We start from the raw sequence: 20,883 nt of genomic DNA, 5'->3' as shown, positions 1-20,883 counted from the left end.
TTTCCCATTCTACAAAAATGCCTGATTTGCTTGAGGAGAGTTTTTTAGGCATGGCTTTATTTGCAGTCTTTGGATCTTGGCTGAACCACTCTAAAGCTAAGTGGTGCCTGGATCCAGGATTTTGGTTTGGGTCACAACTGAAATAGAAGCAGGTGTAAAGAAAGGGTCTTGCCACATAAAATTTGGAAACTGAGTATTGCTTTAACACAGTGGGGTCAATAGAGAGAAATTCATTTCATGCAGCCAACTCCTATCTCACACACAGAGAAACCATTGTAACCACATCAGCTGAAACCCAAATATTATTTTTTTCCCCTGCTAAGGATACTGATCTCATTGTCTCTTTGCTGCAGAAGTTCTTTAATTTTTTTCAATTCCTCTTTTCCTGCTTCTTTGCTAGTGTTTTTTTCTTCACAGATGTGATGGGAGAGCAGCTTTTCATCAGAAACCTTTGAATGATTCTGTCGTAGCTACCAGAAGAAAAAAATGAAATTACTTTCATAACTTTACATCCAGCTACGTATTTACTTTCTCTTGTGACTCACTGGAAAATACGTTGAAAACAATGTCTGTATACATCCTTGAGAGAATAAAATCATGCCACTGTATCAAGCTATATGCAAATGTTTGGCATGAGTTAGGTGTTCAGAATGAGTTGCATTTGTTGTTTTCACTGTTACTATACTTCACATTTACTATATCCTATCTAAGTGAGACTCCAGTGTTCTGTAGCATCATGGTATTTTCGATATTAACAGTGCAAATAAGACCTAATTATTCAAACACAATAAATTTAAATCAGGAATGCATGTCTTATTATAAAACAACATCCCAAAACAGAAAAAGTGTATAATGCCTTCTACTTATTTCTCTATTAACCTCACTGTTCTTTCTACTTCAAGTATATCTTGTTTCCTCAGAGTTGAAGTGCTTACACTAGTAAGATTGTGAATGGATTCAAGCATATGGTGCTTTAATATTATTTTTATCTTTTGACATAGTTTATAAAAAGTAAAGACATCATAGCATTCTGAATACACAGATACATCAACCCACTTACAAATAGCTTGCAATGGATTGATTCCAATAACTTACAGTCCTCTCTTACAATTTAGTACAAGTTGTGATCCTTTCACACAATCTTGCTGCATTTTTCCAATTAAATTCCAAATTTCTATTAGTTCTTCATGCAATTCATAGAGATTTCCCATCTCTCAACTATACTGCATCACTTGATTCTTTTAATTGTGAATGTCTTCAATGTACATGCAGTCCCAGCTGCATCTCTACCTATGTTTAAAAGAAATACCTTCAAGTAAGTGAAGCAGTACTTGATCTTGCGCATATCTGCTCCAACATCCAAAGTGGTTTCAGGATCATCATCTTCCAGAAATGTTTCTATTAATTCATCCAAGCTGAAAAGACATTTTTAAGAGACAAAAATCACAAAAAACTAGTCAACTCTAAAGTAATGTGCCAAATTCTGATTTACCAAGATGACTGACTTTAGCAGGCTACCTTTTTTTCCCCCAGTGTCCAAGCAATTATGGTACTTTTTATTGCTGATATTAAAAGCTGGTTTCAATACTGGAGATTCTATAACTGTGTATCAAACCATACTTGCATGTGCTAATTAACGGTTTCAGAACTAAAGGAAGAAGGATTTCAGGAAGAAATTTTTTGTTTTCTCTCTTTTTTTTTTAATACAAATTACAGTTCTTTTTGCCATATCACAATTAAAGTGAACTGAAGTCTGTCCTTTCAGAAAACATGGTAACCTGACTTTTAGAGGCTTTGAGTATCAGCTTTTTTTTTAAATATGCAGTTATTTGTGTAAAAGAAAAAAAAAAAAACAAACACCATCTTTTATGATACAAGAGTCAGAAAACTTTCATACATAAAAATCACTTTTCCAAAATTTTACCTATCACTTCAAGAATTTTTCGGTGTGAAAAGTCAAACAGGAAAAAAAGGGAGGAGGGGAGAGGATATTTGTATACTTCTCTGTACAGGAGGATATTCTTAAACTATTTATAGAATTAAATGAAAATTAGGCCACAGAATCATGTAAAGTTATAAAACATTTAAGAATTTTATATCTATATCTATTTTTACATCTACAATAACAACTCTAAATCTTTTTTCTAGGCAGAACATCAAACACAGAAGTCATTCTCCTGTTAAAAAAGGCAGAGTAAAAAAAAAAACCCTTTTTGCAACAAGTTATACAGAGGCTCTTGGTTTTAATTCAGTTACCTTCAATACGTGGAAAATAACTCTCTTCTTACCACTCATACTGTACTCAAAGATAGTCACCTAACTTCTGGTCTTCAGTTCTATTGCAGATAAGTCAATATTAAATCTTTTTCCTCCAACAGAACTGTTTCAAGAATTATGACTAAGTACCAAACTAGAAAAATCACATAAAATAGCCCAGACATGAAAAATATTGTGCCTAGATGTTCAGGAGGAGCAAGAAATTGCTAACAGAGAACTCCCAACAAAAACTTGCTTTATTTGCCTGTTTAGAGGCATGCATATGTGGCAAAAGGAAGATCATATGAAATCATGAGGTAAACAACAACATCCCTTTCCTAAGGAGTTTTTTCATCACAGGTATACTAGATAACTGTAAAACACCGGTAATCAATTTTTTTTATTTATTTCCTCTGGTTCAGCCCTGATGCCATTCCATTGATCTCTCAGATATGTTCTTAGGTATGCGCTTCCTAGAAAAATCATTAGTTATAGTTTCTTTTCAAAAAGCCCTGAGTAATCAATCCTTAAATTTACTAGCGATGAGTTACCACCATCATGTCAATGATAATGCTGGCTAGTGTAGGTTAATGTTTACATGCCCTCTTAAAACAGAAATTAGGAAAAAGCAGCCCAAAGAAGAGAAATGTTAGAAATCTTTGCTTCTGCTGGAAACAAATATGAAACTAATGAAGCTTTCTTTTTCTTTTTTTTTAAATAATTAGTATTGTTAGTAGGCAGGCTGTTCCATTCTTAGTTAATTTTCTAAGGATCTCGGTAACAATTCCTTCTAGGAACAATTTTTCCTTAAAGGAATGCTACATTCTGCCCTAACAGCAGGCCTAACTTACACTACTGGGAACAAGAGTGTGCCAAAGCCTAGTGCCAGAACCCTGCTGAATTAGGAAGAATGATTTTCCCTAATTGAAACTCCCTGAAGGAGGAAGAACATGAAACTATCAAACAATGACCCATTTTGGTGGAAAATGGTAAACAAAGTACTTAGTGCTCATCAGATAAAAAAAAAAAATGAACACACACACACACACACACACAAAAAAAACAACCACCAAGCAAATACAACAAGCAAAAAGGATTAAGAACTGCCCATTAAAGAAAACTAATTTTCTAAGTCAATGTCAAGGGAACAGTATCAGTATAAACACATGCATCATATGTATATATATATATATATACACACACACACATCATATAACAGTATAAATACATACATCATTTGCGATATTAATTTTAAACTCATTTTGATACTTGTATATAATAGCACACTATAAATAGAAAGGTATTGCAGTGCTGATCCAGGTGAGTTTGAATAACAGTACCATGATCTATATGAAAACAAGTCTGATGCAGGGACGAACACTAAGAAAAGCAGTGATAAATAGCTGAAGTAGAAACTTGTTAAACTAACAGTGGTTTCTGTTTACCAACTATGAATCAGTCTTAAAGTCTTTATAATTTCCCTTTTAATAGCATTCTTCCTAATAATGTAACCAAATACAATACCATAACTCAGAGACAGCATTTACGTTATCAACTTGGTTTCTCCCTTATCATTTTCTGTTCTTCAGGAATTCTTTCGTAATGAAACCTGCTTACAATTTAGGAAACATAAAACAAAAAAGTTTTCTATCCTCAATGTTTTATACTCCCTGCAACTCTTTTCTGGTAGCACGGCTCTGGAATGTTAAGATAAGCACTCTGCCACCTCAATTTCACCCTTCCATCAAAAAACAGACGTTCATGTTAAGAAAAAAAAACACAATAACAAATTCACTTCCAATTCAGTCTTGCGTTTCCATGAACCAGCATGTAAATTACATGTACACACAATTAAAATGCATCCGAAAAGGACTCCTAGACAACTGAGAGTACATTTTCAAGTTTAGAACTCTCAATAGCACGTAGGATGTGAGGTCTAAAAAATATATATTTGGAAAGACTCATTTTGATCTTTTTTTAATGTGACACGATTCCTTTCTGGGAAAGTTTGCCTTTTAACTTTGATTACCAACATTGTATATCATATCAAAATTAAGTTCACATAAAGAACAACAAATTTTATGTATAAGCTGTGAACTTCATGACAAGCAAAATGGAAAGACTGCTAACACAGCTACTGAAACACTTAAGGCCAACAATTAAAAAGTCTATTCACCTGGATGGACATTTGCAATAACTTTCCTATATAATTAAGCTATGAGATAACCTGAAAAACTCTAAGTGGAATTTTCTATAGAAGCCAGGCTGACTGACCAAATGAAAAATAGGTCTCTGCCATTGCTTCAAAAATGCCATTATTGACATAACTAATTATCAGTAAATTACGAGTCTATCTTCAGAGGTTCCTAGAACACGTATCTCACCAAGCCAGGTAGCAAGCCTGAGAACTCTGAGAAAAGTGCCAGTCAAGTAAAAACTGTGGGTAGAAATGGATAGTGGGCATGACAGTAATTCCCTATTAACAGTGTAACTTCAAATGTAGTGGATTAACACTTGGGTGAAGTAATGATAACGATAATTAAGCATTGGAACTGGTGTCCTAAGTCATCATATAATTCCCACAGAAGATATTTATATGATAATTTGTAATATAGCCCTGCAAATTTGTACATAAGTTTGGTTCTGTTAGAGCAGGGAAATAAGAGTAACAAGTTCAAGTGCCTTCTGTTTCTACTGATTTTCAAACCTTTTTGACTTCAAATACCTATATAGAGCTCTAAAAACAGAAAAAAAAATCTACTACAGGACAAGAAAGATGAAGAACCCTTACTGCTTCTAATTGTAATATAATGAAAATGTCTAAAGGGAGTATACTTCAAACTTAAGACATCAATTGTGTACGGAATTCAAGCAATGGTAAAGAATTTGCTGTGAGGTTCAGGTTCATCCTGTAAACTCCAAAAGCGTGCTAGGCAAGTCTCTAAATAATGATACTGAATTACACAAACAAGTGCACTTTAACAGATAAAAATTATGGGTTCAACTTAATTTATTGCTTCAAGTGGCAGAATATCCACTTATTTTTAGGTAAGATTCTGAGACTAAAGGCTAGGTTCTGAGTTGCCACTTTTCTCCTGGGAGCCATTCTAAGTGGCATAGTCAGTCAGACAGATGGTGAGCTGACCCTTCTATCAAATTTTCTTCCTATTAGCCACAACAAAAAAATCTGTGAGAAAGACAAAGCAAAAGAAGACATTTTTGCTACCTCCTTATGTAAGGAGATCCTTTGAAATAAGACAGCTACAATATGACAAACATATGTGAAGAGTTTCCACACAGTCAAAAAACATTAAATCCAAAGATGAAACGCATACTCCTGAAAAGATTTAGATCTGTAAGTCAATGAGAGTTTTGGAAAGGACTATGACACAGCCAAGACTGACTCATGCAGGAGAAAACATGCCTAAACTAATGCTATGTGTGGAGAGTTTTTGCAGAGAAAAAACATATCAGGTAGGTGGTACTTAAATACATACATAAAGAAACACTACAACATAATGCATCACCTCCTTTCCTTCCCACTCCATTCCTTCCCTCCTTTTTCTGTCCCCTCCTCCCCATAAGAAAACAAACTCTGTACTCTTTGATAACGACTTTAAATTGTCTTTTGACTGTTTCAAAAGGGTGACCAGTTTGAACAAAGTAGTGAGATTAACCAAAGATAATCACACTTTAATCATCCCAATTAAGTAGCTGTTACAGGAATCTGAACTTTTAATGCAGACACTAAATATCGAGTAGCATATAAGAAAAAGAATGTCCTCTGGAGAAATACATTAATTTAGCAGGATTCTAAATCAGGCATCAAAATTAAATATTGCTGTGAAACATTTTAAATCTACTCTACAGCTAAGGTAGCTTCTCTTGAATGCAGCGTATGTCAGTCAGCCTGCTAATTTCTGCTAGCTGTTTGCAAAGCTGTGCTGACAAAAGGCAAGGTAATAGGTTTCTATTTCTTCCACCTTACAACAGAAATTGAACACTGACATCAACAAATAATATAATTTGCCCTGCTTTATAAATGGAACCATTTGTTGAACAGCTTAAGCACAACTGTTAAAGCTGTATACTGTAGAATAGTGCAATATTGTTAATGGCATGATAGCATACAGATGTCACAATGTTGAAACAGGAAAAGAAGACAGAAAAAAGTAATGAGAAATCCAGGAAATGAGTAGGATGAACATTATATGACTGTTGAAGTAAAAAATAGAAGCTTCAGTTATAACATATGTATCTGAAAGAAATAAGGTAAAGTTATTAATAAATAGAAGTGCTAAGCCAGGACTTCCATCCCTGTTACCAGAGAATTCCAGTTGGCAAAGGCTCTGGGAGCGTGGGTGCTCTGGAGCACAGGGCTTTGCTTCGAAATCCTGGCTTTCTGGGCACACACTCTAAATTACTAGTGAGCTCATTTACAACAACAAGAAATCCCAAATGACTCCAACAAAAAGGACTCTTCCATTTACTTCTGGCATGCTTCTCATGAAAAAATATAAATAAAATCATTTCAATACCATTTCACTCTGTTCTCAACTATAGTGCAGAAGCCTGTGATGATGTCATTTCTTTAATAGTGCAAAGTGCTTTGTTTTGTTTTCCCCTTTAAACTAAACTAAATTCATTCTTTAGCTTAAAGAAATACTTAAGAGATCAGACCTTCATAGCTGAGGAAGTAGACTGTGCGACCCAAAGCAAGTATTTTGGAAGCATTTTATGAACTACATTATGAACCACTTACATAGCAGAGCTGCTATTTTTTATGCTATGCTTTTCAAATAAACAAAATGAGAACAGCAGAATGTGTATGCCTAACATTTATGAAAATAAAATAGTAAAACCAAAAATATGACATAATAAAGCACTTACCACTTTACATAGAATTCTGAAGTAAGTATTCTAGACAGCTGCAGTTTTATTCACAAAACTGATCACTCGTGTTGTATTATGATATAGCATTTGCAATCAAAGTCAAGAGCATTTAGCATTCACAATTAAAGACAAGAGCATTTGTTTTCCATTTTGTGGTAAACATGTGGATGACATAGTGACACTGTAGTGGTTATGGGGAAAATGTATTTGACACTTTCCCCCTTCCATTAATTAAAAAAAAAAAAAATCCTGAAGACACTTCTTTGCATCAAGTGAGGAAAAAAAGAACCAACTATAGTTTATTCACATAATATCTGAATAATACTAGCAATCTGAATTGCAGTGAGCAGCCCGCTACTTTGAATGCTCTTAAAGTAAGCAAGTGGAACAAAGCTATGTAAGAAAAATATAAAATCCTGTTTAACATAATAATACTTATTTCTATCATAATTATTTCCTTCCTGCAATGCACATAGGAAGCAAAAACCTGTTATCACAACCACTGTATTATCATAACCATTGCAAGTATGGGTTCTACATATGTAGTCATGACATTTAGATTCATTTTGGCGTTTATCTTCTACTAAAAAGCCACTGAGATAAGAATTTGTGCAGAGACAAAAAGATAAATATGTACTTAGAACTTGAAGTTTTTGAAGTTCTATACCTTTAAACATCTGCATTAAGGATTGAAGAATACATACCTAAATTGGCACAGAATAATTCTGGAAGACAACCTCCCTTGAAACGAAGAATCAGAATAAAACATTTAAAACTAATTTTGATAACGATGGTATTTAGTAACACTTTGCTTAAAATAATACTTCTGATAAAGTTTGTCTTTTGAAAAGAACCACGTAAACTTGAATTAAATACGTATATGCATACCTATGCATGCTGACATACAGTTCACATAAGTTTGAACAGAATATATCTTAACTAAGCAGAAATGTCTAAATAGCATTAGAAATCCATAATGATCTTGATAATTTCCTTTCAGGCCACATTAAAAAGGCAGAAATTAAAAAAAGAAATCAGTCTGGAATCTCCTACAGTAATGATATAAATAAGAATCACCATTATGTAGTGGCTGAATAAGGTGAATCATAGAATCACCAAGGTTGGAAAAGATCTCCAAGACCACTCAGTCCAACCATCCACCTATCACCAATATTTCCTGTTAAATCATGCCCCTTAATACAACATCTAAATGTTTCTTGAACATCTCCAGGACACTGAATCCATCACTTCCCTTGGTATCTTGTTCCAATACAAAAGCACTCTTTTGGGGAAGAAGTTTTTTCCTAATATCCCACCTGAATCTTCCCTGGTGTAACTAGCCCTATCACTAAGTACATGGGAAGATAGTCTGTCCCTCAGCTCACCACAGCCTTCCTTTAGGTAGTTGGAGAGAGCAATAAGGTTTCCCTAAGCCTCCTCTTTTGCAGACTAAATAATCCCAGTTCCCTCAGATGTTCCTCATAAGACTTGTGCTCCAGCCCTTCACCAGCTTCATTCCCCTTCTCTGAACATGCTCCAGTGTCTCAGTGTCTTTCTTGCAGTGAGGGGTACAAAACTGAACACAGTACTGGAGATGCAGCCTCATCAGTTGTGATTACATAGGGATCACTTCTCTGCCACTCCTAGCAGCACTGTTTCTGATACAAGCCAACATGCCATCGGTCTTCTCTGCCACCTTCTACATAGTCTTCCATCCACCCTGCTCCAAGCCTGTAGCATTGCATGGGGTTGTTGTAGCCAAAGCATAGGATCCAGCATTTAGTCTTGTTGATCTTCATCCCAGTGGCCTCAGCCTGGCAACCTGGCCTGTCCAGGTCCCTCTGTAGGGCCTTCCTACCCCCAGGCTGATCAACACTTCCTCCCAAGCTGGTGTCATCTGCAAATTTCCTGAGGGTGCACTCAAAGCCCTCTTCCAGATCATCAATAAAGATATCAAACAGGACAGGCCCCAGTAAGTCCTCTGGGAAACACCACTCGTAACTGATTGCCAGATGGATATAACTCTATTCACCACCACTCTCTGGGCCCAGTTATCCAGCCAGTTCTTTACCCAACAAAAAGTGCACCTATTGAAGCTGTGGGCTGTCAGCTTCTCCAGGAGAATATTGTGATGGTTTTGCTGAAGTCTAGGTAGACTACGTCAACATCTTTGTGCAGCACGGTATATTGCATTATCACTTACATCATATTCCTTTCCCTCTTCTGCTTGTTATAAGTCTGATCTACATTTTAAGTAATATTTATGCTTCATTGTATATACAAAAGTAGATGCAAACCACAACATAAGCATTTTCCAGCAATAGTAAATAATGACTTTTTCAGCCCTTATTCAACTCTATATGTCTGTTTGTATTACTCATTTTTGTATTTATTCTTCAATTTGTGCAAAGTCTCCAGATAATAAGTAGCTCCAAACTCAGTCTCCACATACAGAATTTTCATAAGTATTTGCTACGTCATACATCGAAAGACTCTCAGCAGAGACCGAAAACTTAAATGCTATCTATTGATATTTGTAAGTGCTCAAAACCAATAGTGACAGGATGCTTAGAGAGACCTAACCTAGCATGACCACAAATACTGTCACTAAATGAAAGATGTATATAGAAATACAGAGAGATCTTTCGATAGAGTCATGCATGGCTTGGTTTGGAAGAGACCTCAAATATCACCTAGCACCAATTCTCCTGCCATGGACAGGGATGCCACCCTCCAGATAAGACTATCCAGGGCCCCATCCAACCTGGTCTTGGGCAGCTCCATCAATAGGGCATCCACAACATCTCTGGGTAGCCTGTGCCAGTGCCTAATCGCTTTTTAAGTAAAACAATTTCCTGCTAATATTTAACATACATCTTCCTTCTTAGTTTAAAACTGTTCCCTTTCTCCTAACATTACCTGGCCATGTAGAAAGACCATCTCCCTCCAGTTCATAGCCTCTCTTTAAGTACAGAAAGATGTTGCAATGACATCTCTCCAGAGCCTTCTCTTCCCCATGCTAAGCAAGCCCAAGCTCCCTCAGCCTTTCTTCATAGGAGAGGTGCTCCAGTCCTCTGATAATCTTCATAGCCATCCTTCAGACCCACTCCAATATCTTTGCATCTTTCTTGTGCTGAAAGCCCCAGGCCTGGATGCAGCAATCCAGATAGGACCTCACAGGAGCAAGGAGACAATCACGTCTTTCACCATTCTGGCCACCACTGATGCAGTTCATCGTCCAGGCTACAGTCACACACTTTTTCATTCACCAGAACGCACAAATCTTTCACAGAGCTAATCTCAATGAGTTCTTCTCCCCATCCGTACACATACCTGACATTACCCCAAACCCAGTGCAACACCTTGCACTCAGCCTAGTTGAATTTCATTAGGTTCACACAGGCCCACTTTCCAAAGTTTGACCAGGTCTCTTTGGATGGCATCTCTTTCTTCTGTTGTCTCAGCAGCACCTCTCAGCTTTGTGTCATCAGGAAACCTGCTGAGGGGGCACTCAATCTCACTATCCAGATCATCAATAAAGATGTTAAAGAACACCGGTCCCAGGGCAGACACTCCTGGGGTAAACTGCTTGACACTGCCACACAGCCCTCCACTTAGATATAGTACCACTGACCACAACTCTCAGGCTGACACCATTCAAATTTTTTGTTTTAACATATTAAATAGTCAACTCTTCAAATTCATCTCTACTTAATCTCTTGTCAAAAAAGAAAAGAAAATAAAAAATGAAGAGAAAGGAAGAAAGAGAAAGACAAAGGAAAAACACTACTCTGTTCCTCATTATATCTCTTATTCCCTTTCTATGCCTTGGACACATCCAGTACTACCTAACTGCATCATTAACCAGTAGGAATTGTGCGAACTTCTCTAGTTGGAAGATTATATTGGTATCTGCTTGTGTTGAAAACAGATTTTTTAAAAGAAATATTTGTATAATGCTATCCGTCTTGTCACCCTTCACAAGAATATAATTTCATTCCGGAATTAAAACAAATCAAATCAAAACAAGACAATGAAGAATAACAACTTCCAATAAGGCAGAATTCTGCATGTCTCCAGAATCTCCTGGAGAGTACTGACAGTATTCTTCTGGGCCATTTCCAGATGAAATTAAAACCAATCAAGTTTTCAGCTTCTACATCATACTGAACAATCCCAAATCAGTTACTACTGCTTTATACAAATATATTCGTATTAAATAGATTCATTCCACAGAATCAGTTTTTCAGAACTGGGAATTGAGTATAGCCATTTTGAAATTTTATACCTAGGTGTTGCTCCAAAAGTAATGCCTCCTGTGTTATTATGCTAGCCCCCAGCATCAGAGGGGGATGGGGGTAGTACAGTAATAGGAGGCTGAACCTTCCCACCAATATTATTACATTTCGTTGCTGTGCAACAGGTGGCACCAGAGGGGCAGTCTGACAAAAATGGTGTCTGACATGGAAGTTAGTATGAAGCAGGTATGAAACTGAATTTCTCCACATGGAAAAATGGCACCTTTTGACATTCATCAATGCTTGGTGAACATTTACGGAGATTAAGCAGTGGATATGAGCACAGTGAGGTAGTGGGTGATGTTTCAGCACCTCCACTGGTGTAGATTTTTGAGTGTAGCATGCAGGCTTTTTTGTTCAGTGGTGAAAATTCATAGGAAAGGGTAGTGACTATGATGAAAAAGATTTTGTATCTGAGAATTTGTTTTATCAAGTCATGGCATTATTCTCTCTCTCTCTGTTGTAGTTCCTATGGAAATAAATAGGAGGCATTATTTTTGGAGCGATAAGCTTAAATATTTTTACATTGCACACCAAATTCTTATTCCATATAATTCTCTTATAAGAATTTGGTGTGCAATGTAAAAATATTTAAGCTTATCGCTCCAAAAATAATTCTTTACTAAAAGACTGCAAGATATTACAACACTCATGCATTATCAATAGCATATTCAGTAAAAAAAAATTAAATATTTGTCTTTTAAGGCATTGATTACTTTTCTAGTAGAAACGCAAGCTTTATCTTGACATATGTCAAAGTAACACTGCAGTAGGACAGTTCTTAACAGGAACACTTCTTTAATTTTTCTTAGATCAGATATCCAATCAGATAACCAACTTGCAGAAAGTTTGTTTTTGTTTTTCTATGCTATTATACAACACTTTTTTGTCTGGCATCTGATAGGCATTCCCATTCCTTGCATTTAGTTTATTTCAGTTTCTCAAACCTGAGGCTGCAAAAGCACAGCCTCGTACAGATTTGCATGGCAAACTGTCATTCTAACTCGGCACATAAACTCACTTTAGGACTCACTCTGAGAACTTGAACTCTGAGATGAATTTAAACATTTATACCAAAGAATCCGATTAAAACTGTTAACACAAAAGAAAATTAAAACAATGTAAGGCATTACTGAAGTAGCTCTTCTTGTGAAAGCTGTGATGTTCTTTGCATGCCAGTCACCAGTGCCAGCTCATCTTTCAACTCCTGGATCTCCCTTTTCAGCTGAATAATCATCTACAAACAACAAAGCATAAAACAAGCATCACCTAAAAATGATTAGTTAGGTTATGATTTTTATACTAGAAAGTAGATGTTAGGGAATATTTGCTTGAAATAAAGAAGAAAAACAAAGTAATCTCTTTTCTCTTTAAGAACAGCCCAAACACCTTAAATATACCCAAGTACAAGGAAATTTATCCAAGTCATCCAGACTCAGTAAACTTCCTGTTAGAAGATATGGCTGTACAGAAAGAAAAATAATTTGCCGTAAGAGGAAAGAGAGCAAAAGATTTAGTTTTGCTTGCTAGTGATGAAAACAGACTTAAAATGGAACTGATGTCTGTCAGAAAGAGAACTACATACCAAAAATGATGTTCCCCTTCCCTTTAGAAATCAGGAATTCCAAAATAGTATCTTAGTATTTTAATCTTATATGTAATAATCCAATAGTAACTTATTAAAGCATACTTTATCTATACAAAGTATCAGTTGCTAACTACTAAAGAATATTATAAATCAACATAATGAGAATGGAATTATGAATAGTAACGATGGTAGAAGTGACATGAACTGCAAAAGATCTTTAAATTTGAATAGCTGATTACTGGAGACTGTACTTTTGGAAAGAAAGTTGTATGAAAGTATATTTTGGAAATCATTGCCATTCCAAAGTCAAATTCCACAAAACAGAAACAATATGCAAGCCTAAAATATGAATGAACAAGTTTTTTTGTTGCTTGGAGACTGATTATTTTAAGAATGCATTACCTTACAGTGGCTCAAATGTATCAGAACTTCAGTAATTTTTTTAGATGGATATGAGTGCATAGATGGTCAAAAGACTTCTGGACATTGTCCTTGGCAATCAGCTCTACAGAGTCCTGCAAGAGCAGACATTTGGACAAGATCCCTGGGAATATACTACAGGTTGTTAAGGTGGGCAACAAATTCCACAGTGAGCACATAGTCACATAAAATCCAGATATCTATGTTCTCCTGCCTTTTCCACGAGAGGGGTTGGATTTGTAATCCTCCTGAGTCCACTTTTGCTTTACTTGCTAAATGATCCAGCAGAGCAAAACATACCAAACTTGTGGAATATAGCTCTGCAGGATGTAGTAAATGGTCAGGAGCCTGCATGTGTTCCAACTCAATCAAAGACTTCTGTGACCATGAAAGGACAGTTTTTTCATGATTAGCTATTATAAAGCAAAGAAAGAAACGACAGAAGGGAAAGATATGCTCGTTGCCTTCTTTTTTGTTGTTGTTGTTGCTTTCCAAGAGCATGAGAGCAAAGTTAAGCAAACAAACCCTGAACTCATTTTTTCATCAGACATCTCTCTGTCACAGAGATAATGCTGAAATCCATCTCTAGTTCTTCATTATGTCCATATATACAGCTTCGGAATGATAAACGTACCCTCTCTCACAGATCTCTCTTATCATAACACCCTTGGCATACATCATGCAACCCAGCTAACCCAATAGCATATTGTTATCTGCCATAGCATGCTGAATTGACCAATCCTTAGTAAATGTATTTAATACTTAAAAGAAAAAATTTCACATAATGCAGAAAATTACATTAAATCTAAGTCTTATAAATATGGTCCTTAACAAAAAGCTTTCCTACATCTTCAAACACACCCAACATATAGAAAGTTAGAAGCATATAAAATACTTCAAAAGACTAAGCAATTGTTAAAAAGAAAATAAAGCAAATTTTTGTTACACATACTATTTTTTTTTCTTTTTTAATGTGGCAATGCTTTGTGCTTTATCAATGTAAATTACTTCCTCTGTCCTTTTCTGCCCTTACTAAATCCTTGAGCAAGCTCAAGGAGGAATTGTACCTGTATGATTTTTAGCTTTTTAATGCATAAACTGTTCCAGCTTGCCTTATTTCTATAGACCTCAACTATGGAAGGGTTCTATGAATGATTTAACAGTAGACTTCCTGTTTTACAATTCTATTATGAAATTTGTAAAAACAAAAGCACATTCTGAAAAAAGTACTTAGAAAGTCTTAAATAACCAATTAATAATGATACTCGAAAAAAAATAAAAAAAAAATAAAGATGATGCCACAGCTAAATTTTCATAGAATAACCTTGTTACAAACATTTTTTAATGCAGATTTTTAATTTTTGATAGACAAAAAGCAAGATAAAATAGTCGGCATGTAGTTAGAGTGTATAACATGATTATATGACAAGAGCTGCTAGTTGAATCCTAACTCAAAACAGGGCTAAATATGACACATTCCTCAGGGCCACGTTCATCTGCATGTTGGTTACCTCTAAGGATTGAAATTCCATAGTCTTCTTGGAGAACCTAATTAAATATTTAACCACATATATAGGGGTTATGTAACATGTTCGCTATTTTTTTTCCCCCAAATGTGCAATTAAAATTTAGTTTCAACATGTATCCATTGCCTGTTGGCCCACCATAGCATATAATTCAAATTCTTGCTTTGTCTTATCTATACTCTCACCTACTAGGGAAACATAGTCAGTAACAAGATACCTTTATTCTGCTTTGCAGCACAACTTCTGCTCTACTGAGCTCCACTGACATCAGTTTACTTATACAAGACCTTCTAGTTGCTCGTTACATTTCTTGCTGGTTTTACCTTCAGCTGTGCTTTGGCTTTCTTAACTCTATATTTGTTAGGGAACTACGATCAATAAATCGCTGGATTACTTGCACCGAAGTGTATCACAGATATCAAAAAAGTGTTACCAAAATGGTAACACATCCAGACTCAATTGAAATCATTCTTACTGTTTTCCTCATTACAAAAATCTAGTTGTGCTAATGTTGGTATATTGTCTCCCTAATGCACTGTCATTACTAAAAAAAAAAAAGAAAATTGTAATGTAGGGGTTACATTTGGAATTGTTTGATCTCAAAGCACCTACTGAAGTAAAAACTTAAATTTAAATGACTTCACAACATTTTTATCTTCTGGGAAGAACATATTTTCTTCTTCCCAACTACTTTTTTTTTTTTTTTTAAAGTTATTTATAGACAATGACAAATAGAGAAAAGTGAGAAGCAGTTCTGTGTTAAGTAAAATTCATTCTATTGATTTTGTAAACAACAACAAAAAAATAACAAGGCTACAGTGTTCTTGAGAAAGGTAAAGCAAAGGAGAGAAAAGGGTCTGGAGAATAATTCATTCTTGCTTTCCACGTACTATTTAAGTTTCAAGACCAACTAACAGGAAGAATTTATTTGGAGAAACGCTGACATCAGACCAATTCAATTGATGTAGCATGGTATTAGAGATACCGAGTCACCTAAACATGAGATACTGAAAATCAGCTTCTTCCACCAAACTTCCACAGACACTAAGGACAAAGCTAGGCTAGAAGCATAGCTGACACAATGGTATTGTCACAGACTAACCCCTAGAAGAACACCAGTGCTGCTATAAGTTTGAAACTGCCACAAACCTCAAATGAGAAAATTCAGGGGCATCTACATTGTACAGCCCTGTGTGTTCATACCTATATTGCTAGCTGTTTTCAAGTTAACTCAAACAAGCAATACTTCTATGACAATTTTAGTGGTTGACTACATGGAAAACACTATTGGGAAAATAAGTAACACATTAAAGTCTTTAATCCAAGGTAATGTGCAAGTAAGTAAAGGAAAAAAAAAAATACAATCACCAAGTGACAAGTAATTTTGGTATATTTTTAAAGAATTCTAGGGACATCCGATCATGTGTGGCCATGATTTAGAAACTGCAAATCTAAATGAAGCAATAAAAAGATTACAATGAATATCACCATTCAGAAAGCCTTTAGGGGTTTTATCTTAGTTTAATTATAATCAGCTCCGAAAGGAAAACTAAGAATAGTAGTTTTAAAGAAAAGACTGAAACTTGCAACAAAAAACCCATGTGATTGGTATTAATCATTAAAATTAGAACTAAGCAGTCTCCTTCCCTCTGCCCCTAAACATTTCTCACCAATTTGGGGTCAGTTTCTTCATTAAGAACTGCTTCATTTTTAATAAGAGCAACTCGTTGTGCAAATCTGCAAGTTGATATAGATTCCTAGAAAAAGAAAAAATCTCGGTTATCTTAACACCATGCAACTATAGCAGACTGCTGATGACCTTGCTGAACTAAGTTTCTTTTTGTGGTGCATGAGTACTCCCATCCAGCACATGGTGTGAAACTGCAGCCTTAAGTATTGTTCCCTCCTTTGAGATCAGCTAATACTTACATGCCAGAACAAAAAAAAAAAAAAAAAAAAAAAGGTACATCCCTAATGAATAAAAAACAAAAAACTGACCTCCATTAGCCAGGGGATACAATCATGTTTAATCAGCTGTATGATAAAGTTTTCTGGGTCTTGCTATTAAGGCAAGTAAGGATAAATGTAAGAATTTACAAATCTAAAAATTAAACATTAAAAGAACATCACTATAGGTACAAAATGATATCACAGAATCAAAGTAATTTTGTAGTGACGTAGAAATAATGTTTAACTTTCCTTTTGTAAGGATGAGAATGAAAGTATATACGCTTGAATTTCAAACTGTAATAAAAGTCAAAAGATGAGGATATTTTCTTAACTGAAAACTTTTTTTTTGAAAATATATAGAAATAACAAACAAACCTCTATGTTTCTTTTGTCTAAAGAGAGAGTTGCAATCATTGTGGTCATGCAGTTTCCTCCCAGACTGTCCCTTAGCACTGAGGTCATCATGGAGTTTCGATAGGGAATGTGGGATCTGTTTTTCTCTGCAAGTGCAATTATTACCTGGAACAACAGTAGAAATAGAAAAAGCATTCAAATTTACCTATCAATAACTGACATAGGAAGAGAAGAAAAACAACATGTTTAGCAACTGAAACTTCTAATACAGTAAAAGTTACAACTATGCATCCAGTTAGCTGAAAAACTCTGATTTTATTGGTATAACTTTCACATCAGCTTCATTGTGTCTGCATCTTTGTAGGCACTGAACCTAAAAGCCAAATATGGCTAATGTTATTACATCCTAGCTTTACAGTCACTCAGCAGTATGGAAACTGAACGTAACATAAAAATAACAGATTTTCCTAAGATGTAATAACTTACTGAAGATACCTTTTTCCTAGAATAATATTAAAGCAAAATATGAATAGTATTCATGTAGAAACTTCCCTAACTTCGGCTGAAGCACACTTTTAAATGACACAATCTTAAAGCACACGGTTCTTAGAGAGATCAGTCCACTGATTTCCAAGAAAGTGCCTTGAAAAATGCATATGCTATTAAAAGAGTGCACTATTACAGGGTACCAGAGGAAAACAACAACAGTGTTTGGCATACACGTCTTGGCCAAAAAGGAAATGATACACCTAACGTTCTCAGCTTTTTACATTATGGGACCTGATCATCATTAAATAAAAAGCTAAATTGTATTTCAACAGATTGTGGGGTAAAAGATTTGAACTGACAGCTGCCCAAGCACTGTACTTAAAATAAATAAATAAATAAATAAATCACAACTGTAGTTACATGAGCTGTGCAAGCTATTGTAAGTGGCTAGGAGTTGGTTTTCCTTCAGTAAACATTCTATAGCTCCATACATCTTTTTTAATACAAAAAGAAAAATTGTTGCTTTAGAAAATTTAGTACTAATATTTTTGTTGGCTCCTTTATCTTAAAAGTCTTCAAAAAGTTCAAATTTCTTATTACTATAAATCTTATGCCAGCAGTCCTCAGGGGAGTCGATGATAATATGAAAATTATTATCACATAAAGGAATCTGAGTACAGTTTCCTGGATCCAGGTTTTAAAATCTTGTGTACTACAGCTCATTAGATGAAAAGATACTATCTTACATACTAAGTAATATTCCAAACTAACATACATATTGTATTAACTTACACTAATATAGAGAATACATTAAATAAGCATACTCTCAGTTTCTTCTGTACGGAGATTACAATCCAAATTGGTAAGATACAATAAGAGCCAGAGGGAAGATATCTCATTTCTGCTAATAACAGCAACTATGCTACAAAGAAGTTCAATTTTTGCTGAAGTTTGTGCAGGAAGTCTGAAGCTCAGGAAGAATTTGAGCTTTCCGGCACTGTGCTGAAAATCTACATAACTATCTCTCATGATGCTGAAGCCTCTGTCACATACAAGAGTCACATAACTCAGGAGACGATGGCATTAAGTCCCTCAGGTAAAACCTCACCTAAATTAATTTCACAATCCAGTCAAGAAATCTGTAAAAGAAAGGTGGACAAATATAAAGGATAAGGAAATTATGTTCTTTAACCAAGTGACAGAGACCAGCGTACATTATCCAGAATCCAGAACTGACCTGAATCTTCTAACACCCAGCAAGGTGTGATAACTGGCTTATTCTGACATGATTTAAGAGGACATTCATTATCATTGTATTATAGAAAGATTATTATTATTTTTGATATTGTTAGGTCTGATCTTAACAGATCTTAATAATATTACTGAACCAGGACTGCAATATGATTATTTAAATCACAGTTTAAGGCAGAGAGTTTCATTTCAACCAAGTGAAATAAACTAACTTGAGACCTCATTAATCTGCTAAACCTGAAAGTTATCAGATATAGCATCACTTTTTGTAAAATTGCACCTTTAATGAAGCATAACAGCAGAGAGCAGTTACAGTCACTCACATATAGCTTAGCTTCACTGAAAAATTTAGGAAAAGCATTAAGCAAAAAATAAGATTTGAGACTTACCATCAGTTATTATACGTTATGCTCAAGAGTCCCTGTTCTTGCCTGTATAGCTAATGCAGCCCTGTGTTTTAATTACTAAGATTTAGATAAATGAAAATTTTATTTCAGATGAGGAATGGTCAACTCAAACACTTTTAAAAACTGCAGCAAATACACAGTCTTGATCAACTGAATATGGAAACCAATATTAAAAACACACTGAACATTGTTCACTGGAATTGTAGTAAAAGAAAACAGCTTCATGCTGTTTGAACTTTACCTGCTCTAAATAATGTAATGATAAGTTGATATATTTGGCTTCTGTCAATAAATGACCTCCAACTCCAGTCTTTGCAACACGCTCTGATCCTGCAAGGTCTACTAAGTGCAACTTAGAATGTCGGATAGTTGGAGATCCTGGTTCCTTGCTGGAGATGTGAATAGTGAAAATGCAGTGAGATCGAGTTGAGGCTTGGTTCATTGGGGTCTACAACAAAAGAAAATTGAGAGTATTTAATGCTTATTTAATATATCCACTTTGCTTTTCATATCTTTAAAACTAGGAAACTGTAACTATCCAATTCATGAGCTACTTCACCTATAATATCCATGCAAAAAAAACCAGGAGGACTTACCCACTCACTTTCCAGTCAAGTGCTTGGATAATTTTAGTTGAGACAAATTGTACTGCAAGCGAGCAGTTATGTTTCTGTTCCTTCTGAGATATTCTAATATTGAGGACATCAACAAAGCAGCTGGCCTCACTATACTAAAGAATGCTACTAGTAAAGGACATACAGATCACAGAGTAGTTTAATAATTCCTGATCACCAAGTGGTTACCTTTTGCCCTGATATCATTGTGAACTGCTCTTCCCTCCCCTCCTTGTTCTGTTTTCTTCTATTCAAACAGGTTTGAATGTTAAATATTCTTTGAAAGCTAACATGCATAAAGAACACATCTGGAGAGATACAGAAAACAGTTAAGCTTGTTTGTTAAAATTCCTTTCTATAAAACTGTCAGGATTATGAAAATTCCCTACTATTCATAAATCAGAATTTTCCTTAGTCTTCGTTTTGCTCTTCACATACTTAAAGACCACCTTTGAGTTGTCCTTGATCACCCTTGCTAGATTTGATTCCAAGCAGGCCTTAGCTTTCCTGGTCACATCTGTGTACACAAACTTCACTTCTATATTCCTCCCAAGCAGCCAACCCCTTTTCCATATTCTACTGGCTTTGCACAAAACCTGGCTTCTAGTTTTCAATCTCATTACCAGAATTAGTTCATTTTAACCATTTTGCTGATATCAGCATAGCTAAGAATAGAATTTTCTGTAAAACTTTAGACTAAAATTTTCATTTTTTCCAAAAAAAATTAACTTTGCCAACTCACAAGTTTACATGTCATGACTGAATTTTGACAAAAGGTTTAGCTTTGAATATGTATATGTATTAAAGAGTCACAGAATTATAAGGACTGGAACCTCC

The 20,883-nt window shown here is 35.2% G+C and overlaps 1 protein-coding gene across 1 annotated transcript in view; it reads right to left on the bottom strand.

Moving 5' to 3' along the window:
• KIF6 (kinesin family member 6) overlaps positions 1 to 20,883 on the bottom strand; it is a gene marked incomplete at both ends in the record, with an annotated part of 136,392 nt that overhangs the window by 85,419 nt on the left and 30,090 nt on the right. Inside the window, 6 exons of the mRNA XM_079532826.1 lie at positions 329 to 470; positions 1,310 to 1,415; positions 12,581 to 12,684; positions 16,652 to 16,738; positions 17,307 to 17,450; positions 19,674 to 19,880. Of these exons, the coding sequence (XP_079388952.1) occupies positions 329 to 470; positions 1,310 to 1,415; positions 12,581 to 12,684; positions 16,652 to 16,738; positions 17,307 to 17,450; positions 19,674 to 19,880 (790 nt within the window). The remainder of the gene's footprint in view (positions 1 to 328; positions 471 to 1,309; positions 1,416 to 12,580; positions 12,685 to 16,651; positions 16,739 to 17,306; positions 17,451 to 19,673; positions 19,881 to 20,883) is intronic.

This window comes from Tetrao urogallus, assembly GCF_951394365.1.
Source record: "Tetrao urogallus genome assembly, chromosome: 2".
Taxonomy (NCBI): Eukaryota; Metazoa; Chordata; class Aves; order Galliformes; family Phasianidae; genus Tetrao; species Tetrao urogallus.
The sequence above is the reverse complement of the archived record's forward strand: the minus strand, read 5'-3'. Positions and strand labels throughout refer to the sequence as shown.